General features: G+C 56.4%; 1 protein-coding gene across 1 annotated transcript; it reads right to left on the bottom strand.

Moving 5' to 3' along the window:
• Positions 1-374: 374 nt before the first annotated feature.
• Positions 375-1825, bottom strand: N657DRAFT_653419 (uncharacterized protein; the record flags this gene model as incomplete). Its single annotated transcript, XM_062794399.1, has 2 exons — positions 375-1335; positions 1401-1825. 2 exons carry the CDS (start codon positions 1823-1825, stop codon positions 375-377), a joined length of 1386 nt encoding a protein of 461 aa, XP_062650869.1.
• Between the last annotated feature and the right edge of the window lie 5112 nt (positions 1826-6937).

The raw sequence follows: 6937 nt of genomic DNA, 5'->3' as shown, positions 1-6937 counted from the left end.
TCCCAATGCCATAACGCTATGGTAGAAGTGATGAAAATGGAACGAAGGGCACTCTCGCCCTATATGCGCGTGGTATTTCCTTCCCTTTCCAGACGTAAAGTCCTGAAGTCCCTTCTAGTGACAGGTCCCCAAGCAAAGTAAGTACACCCCCTCATCAATAACGAAAGACATCCCTATGGTCTGAAACTCCCCATGCTTATATTTTGTACGACGCCTGAAAAGAACCCAAGCGCAGAGAAAAGTATATATCTAGAATGAGTTGCAATATCGTTGTCTTGGGTTGCAATAAAACGGCGTCGTGCCTCTGATCTGGTGGCACTTTGAGGTTGAAGCTGGAGCTCGGGTTCGCGTTTCGTTGGAGGCCCCATGGCCCCTTAGTTGCCAGCGTTCTTCTTCTTGCACTTGTCGTGTAGTAAGTGGCCGTTCCTGGCCGTCGTCCGCGTAAACTCTGCCCCGCAGTTTGGACATGTCGCCTTGGCCGCTTGCCCAGACTTCTCCCGCTGGTGCCTGAGGAGGTTGCTGAAGGTTGAGAATTGCCGCCCGTTGCACCCGTGCTCCCAACACTGTGGTTTTGGCCGGCTGTGTACCACTCTGACTTGCCCAGCTGTGTCGGACGGCCCTTGGGGGATAACCGGGGCCACGGGGTACATCCCAAGGTTCGGCTCGGGGACAAGTGGCCGACTGCAGAGAGTTAATATTAAGGACTTTGATGGCTGTCGTCGGCCTGTGACATACCCATAGTGCGACGGCAGGCTCGGGCCGGTTGATGGCGGATAGCCGTAGTCGGGCAGGTAAGACTGAGAAGGATAGTGGCTGTTGAACATGCTGGCCTGGTTCTGGTCTTGCAGCGGCGGCGAAAACGGCGGCAAGTATTGCGGTGCCGAAGGTTCTGTAAGAAGCGAGATCTGAGATGGTGCGGTCGTGTACACGGGCATGCTCGAGGCACCAGTCGTCAGGTCGGCTATGGTCATGGGCGGCGAATAGACCGAAGAAGAAGCGCTGTCTGTCCTGCGCCCGCGCGCTTGCAATTTAGAGTTGTGGCGGGCCTGGTCCCTCTGTCGTTTCAACTCCCGCTGTTCCGCGGTGAGCGTTGTCCTGGGAGGGCTTGCTGTGACCGATCTCGACTCGCTAGACGGCGTAAAACTGGCATCCGACCCGTACGGACCGAGCTCAGGAGGAAGGAGGCCAGTCCCTGAATCCATCACTGTCACGACTGGTAAGCAGGCGAACTCGCATGACTGTGGGCGAAAATCAATGCGGCGTGGTGTACCTGGCCAGGCAAAGGATGGTCTGGTGCCCATGTTAAATGCCGGGTCGTATGAGAGGGCCACGGTACTGTCACCAAGGTCAGCAGCCGCAGAAATGGGAAACACCCACAGGGGATCGGACGGGGAATGCACCTCATAGCTTCCGTCTCGGTCGATGGGATCGGAGGCGATGATGCCGAGGCTCCGAGCTCGTCTTTTGCAGGTTCAAGCCGGAGCAGTGGCGCGCCCTGGGTCCGTGATTGATCCGGCTCAAACCACCCCGCGCCGGAGACGGTGGGTTCAGATGGCAGAGACGGGAAGGAATCTTGGTGCTGAGGAAGACGGGTGGACAAGTAGCCCGGTGAGTGGGAGAGGCGCGAACTTGGGTAGGCGGGCGAGGCGAGGCCGCGGGAGGACGAAGGTCTGCTGGTGGTGTACGATGCCGTCTCGAAGGATGTCGTCGCGGTAAGCTGCAGGCTCTGGAGAAGTCCTTCTGTCGTAGACACTCCACTATCTGTCCTCGGTCTGGGAGTGCGTGAGTAAATGTCGAAGTCGTGACTTGAGTAGGTCGAGTCCATCTTCATGTTGGAGGTGGTGCACATGTAGGATGGTGCTGCGCGGATGATGGAACAGGTACATACGTGTGACTGCTTGACGAGGCCGGCAAGCTTGCTGACCAAGGTGCGCGAAGGTCTATATGAAGTGAAGATGGAGATCAGGTAGACAGATTTCGACGACGGCGATGATCTATCTTTGGGTCGCCCGAACTTCAGATGCACCCTCAGCCTCAGAGATCATGGAGAAGGGGTCTGGATGAGCTAGGGGCTTATAAGTCGATGAGGCAGTACACCCCACAATGCCATGGTGGTCGCGGTGCATGGGGTGGCCCCTGGTCAAGGCAAAAGAGCACCGTTACCTTAGCTGGGGTGAATAGAATGTACATCGCTGGCCAGGAACATGCTTCTCCTGCGGCAAGTGGACAAAATGAGAAAAGGCCGGCTACAGGGGTGGAACGGACCATGAACTTGAACTGGCAATGCAACGGGGGTGGTCAAGACCACTCACAAGGTATGGTAAGCCCGCACCCCCCCTTCCCTGCCTGACCCAACAAACCATCGAGGCATGGTGTGTGCGGTGTAGCAGTGGTATCCCCGAGGCGGCAAGAGGTTTGTTAGTCTTGGTATATGGACCTGCGACATCAGTAACGACCTCCCCGTTACAGTGAATAAGTCCCTTCTCGCCTCGCCCGCTTGGGTGCTTTCTGCTGCGGCGGTTGTCTCTTCTCATGGCCTGTACAGCATTGGCTGATTGGATCCCCCTCTACTAGTCTACAAGCAAAGAAAAACCAAACAAATAAAAAAAAAACACGCGCGAGGCCGAGGGAGCGGCGGGGGGCGTAACGGCCGTGGCTGCTCTTAGGCTACAGCATTTCTGAAGCTCGTCTGTGGACAACTGTGCCGCTCGCTGCGCTTTGGAGCAGGTGAAGCTAAAATGCGCCGTGGCCGGACAGGGCCACCGGCAAACAAGGTTGCGTGGGTAGAAGAGACGGCAACGCATCGACCTATCCACGCCTCAGAGTTGCACCTGGACCACGCTTAGCCCGGCTCACGGCCGTGGTTCCGAAAGGTGTTCTGCCGGATGGAAGACATGGCCGGTGTGTGCTTGATAGACGCGCACATCCGACCTGTCACCGGCGTTGCTTATCTGGTCGCGGCTGCTTGCTCGCTTTGCGCGGCTGGCGTTTGTTCAAGCCATCGCTGGCTGTTCCCTTCTTCAATCAAGGGGGGACACACACTGTCCATTCGGCCCCGGACCTGCAGGACTTGCTGGAACAGGGACGGGAAGTGTGAGTCCCCAGGGAGGGAAATAGTCCATTAACGGGGCAGGATCAAGGCAAAAACAGGGGTGGGGGTTCTGAGCGACTGGGGGCGAGAGGAGAAAGGTCATCGAAATGCGGAAAGTTTATCAAGGGGAAAAGTGTATGTCGGGGGTTGTGTCATGCAGCTGGAAGGACGGGAGAAGCAGGTAACGCCTTGAAAGTCTGATATAGTTGACGACAGGTTGAGTCTCGAGTGTCTTCTCACGACGCTTTGTCGTGCGGACTGGAAGAGTTGGCAGGCAAATGTCCGCTCGAACAGGAGCGGAGCTGCAGCGGGGCAAACAAGTGAATGATGCAGATTGGGGCGGCGAAGGATCCGCAACCCTGTCGTCGGGTGGTTGTTTGTTTCCCGCTTAAGTCCATAAGACCACCATACCTTATCTTATCGGCCCTGCCAATGAAATGGCTGATGCGGCCTGAGGTTGAGGGACGTTCGGCCATGGCGGCAAGCAACACCTCACCGCGCGTCTCTCGACCAGTGGAGGTGTGGGCAGGGCCAGCTAGGCCACCACATTTCGCAAGGCTCTGTGGAGTGGCGTTTTTCAGGCTCTGTGATTGAGACTCTCAAGCGACGCAGCCAAGCTAGAGTACTGGGTACTCCGTACCTTGGATCCCGAGAGACGTTTTAGAAGACAGAGAAGCGCGGCGGCGACTTCCTGCCCAGCTGCCCAGCTGGCCCGAGTGCTTGGAAATTCCATGTAATGTGTTAGCTAGTAGTGAGAACCTTGCCGGCCAAAGTTAGCTTCAACGCCAAGTCGCCGTCAGCTCCTTCTTCTCCGAGAGTTCTGGAAGACAGCACTTCCTGCCAGGGTCAGGCACAGCGTGCCAGAAGCTGCTCATGTGCGGCACTTTTTACCCATCGCCGGGGTCGCCGCTTGTCTCGAATATCGTCCTGCGCAACCTCCTGCGACTGTAGTTGCGACGTCTTGGCCAGTTCTGTGTCGAAGTCTCCCAAGAAAGCGAGGAAGCTCATCGTGCCTGAGAGCCCAGCAGCAGCATTGCTGGTCTGCTGTGTGTTGGCAACGGAGCGCGGTCCGGGGCACTTGATTGGGCCCTTGCTTGTCGGGTCGCAAAACCCCGCTAACACAGACGAGAGAGCGAAATCAAACACCACACCTTCCCAACGCGGAAACCCTTGAAATCCAATCAGCAGATTTCACGGACTAGTTCAATTGGACACTAGTGTCCTTGCTGACCCAACGTGCCATGGCGTGGAAATTGTGTGAAGGGGCCCAATGACGGGAAGAGTTGCGTCTGACACGCCTACATAGTACCGTAGCGCCGGCGCTTGTCATGGTGCGTTTATTGCTCCTCCTGGGACCAGCTCTGAGCAGCTGCATGTTGGGGTGCCACCTTACACGATAACGTTGAGCACGTGAATTCAAAAGGGGAGGAGTGATAGCCGAGACTTCTACAGATTACCTCCGTACTGCACAGTACTAGTACAGTGGGGTCTCGGAGTCCCAAACACCATGAGCCACATTCGCGCAAAAGCCCGTCAGGAAAGATGAGCCAAACTGGCGAGGTATGCGAGTGAACGTGGCTCCATGAGGTCGGGTTCATCCGTACGGAGGTGTATGCCTGATTGTCGAAGGGTCTGAGCCGGGCTATTGGTATAAGGACCGTCCAGTTAGCTGAACATTTACGTTTGGGGTTCGCTTGCGATATCCAGATGCTTTGGTTCGTTGATGTGCCGGTCCCCTGAGCAACCGACGAGTCAGGGACAGCAGAGAAACCCGGCTGGTCTGATGCGGAACGGAACTGATTGGCCACAAAATCGAATCTTAGCTCATTCCGTTATCTTTGTACCGCATGCCCCGATATTTGCATCTAGCTACTCCGTTTCGAACCAACCCGACCGATCCAGACGAGGGCAAGGAGTCATGGTTTGGGGCTCCACTACCCAGCCTACGGCCCCCAAACCTGCTCCCGGGAACACGACGTTTCCAGCTAAAGATGCATACAGTATTACATAAGATGATATGAACGGCGATAAGAGCTCGATGACCTTGATGCTCCAGGCCTTTGCATCCGTCAACAAGAATGTTCTTTTTTTTAAGCCAACCGTTCTTTTGCTTCTCTCAACAGGGACGGGAGTTGGGTAACGTACGGATACTGCGGTACGGACGTAGTTATGGATACCACGTGGTCATCCGTGCACGAGCCACGGGCGTTCAGGGCAGCCGCGTGCCTGGGAGTGTGCCCAAGACACCCCAGCCCTGCCTGGACAAGCCTCAGCCCATCTGGTGGAAACCCCCGGCTGGTATCCGGGTCGTGCCACAACCTAACTTCCGGGGTTTAGCGGCTTTTTATTCTGCTGCCTGAATGTCAATCTCGCGGAAACATCACCCCATATCGGAACCAGGATCTCAGAAATCGGACTTAGCACGCGGCAAATTGTAGCACATCGAGCAGTGAGAACCCAAATGCTGCGGCCCGCGGCACGGCGCCTTTACCCTTTGTCTCAGAATCATAAGTTACGCCGTTGGCTCGATGGCAGTGCTTGGATAGACAGTTTGCCGATGCCGAGAATTTTCAGGCAGTCAGGACGCTTGCCGGCCCATTGGAACTTTCCTCATTTCTCGCCATTGCAACGCCTCCCTCTGCTCGAGCTTCCCTCCGCCCGCCGACTCCCAGCTTAGGTTTTCTCCGTCGCTTCGCTCCTGCATGGCGCCGGTGGATGATGCAACCATGTGGTGGCTGCATTCTGGCGGCTAATCAGTCCAATGACCCTCCACGTCGGGGCAGTTAGTGTCAGATTTGTTCGAGTCCGCAGCTGCATTACACACACCATCCAGATGCCAAGCGGCATATTAACGCATGGCGCCAGTTCCCACAAGGCCGTCTTCGAATCAAGCGCGCTTATTACGGCAGCTGGACGGCGTGCTCTCCCGAGACCATGGTAGTATAACCTGGAATTGCGGTATCGACAAGTCCAGCGTTTTCTCGTCATTGAGATCCAGACATGTCCTGCTTGTGGCTGCCCGTTCCCCCACCTCCAACTCTTCCGCATAGCGGCGAGCCATGTGAGAGAGAGCATCGAGAGATCCGACAAACCAACCTAGAAACACAGCGTGAACAGCAGATCATTGTCCGTTTTCCGATGATCCCGCGGCCCAAGGAAGCGTGTTTGGGGGCCAAAGTGGCTTTCCAGGACGGGCATAGCTTGGGACTGTAATTCCGGGTTCCGATTGGCCGTCGTCACTCATCAAATCGGCCGGGCCCGGTTCCGAACTGATCTCGGGCCCGGCGCCACACCCAGCCCTCGTCCACGGACGGTCGGCCAGTTTCCAAGCGCAACAGCGTACTTGGGTTTGAGAATGTCATGCCACGGGGCCTCCCGATATCCGGCGTTGCTATTCCAGCAAGCGCAGCCGCCCTTGTGCACGGCTCAAATGCAGTATTCGTCGTTCGTTAGACTGAGTACCGTATGCGACACACCGGTCACCTGGTACAGCTACATACAGCGCCTTGAGGGGGCCTTTCTCGGCGTATTTCGTTTATACCGGTGTGTGCGCTGGGAACTTGTCCTTGGCCGAATTTTATTCCCACCAAGCTTCGCGTAGACGACCAGCAGGCCGAGATCCACTAATGTGCTCTTGTCAGATGCACGCCGCGTCGGCGTTCAACAGCCATTGAAACCTCAGGAACCACAGTTCAGACACCAATGCCGTGTAAGGCGCTCGACAACCGTGACAGACGTTCAACTTCTCCGCACGCTCGACGCCGCAGCGCCGCATCGGAGTATGTGTCAACTGACACACACAATCTTAAGTCTGCTTCGGGAACACCGTCCACTACGACACCACGC

Source organism: Parathielavia appendiculata, assembly GCF_033297405.1.
Source record: "Parathielavia appendiculata strain CBS 731.68 unplaced genomic scaffold N657scaffold_2, whole genome shotgun sequence".
NCBI lineage: Eukaryota > Fungi > Ascomycota > Sordariomycetes > Sordariales > Chaetomiaceae > Parathielavia > Parathielavia appendiculata.
This window is presented reverse-complemented; position numbering and strand designations above follow the sequence as displayed.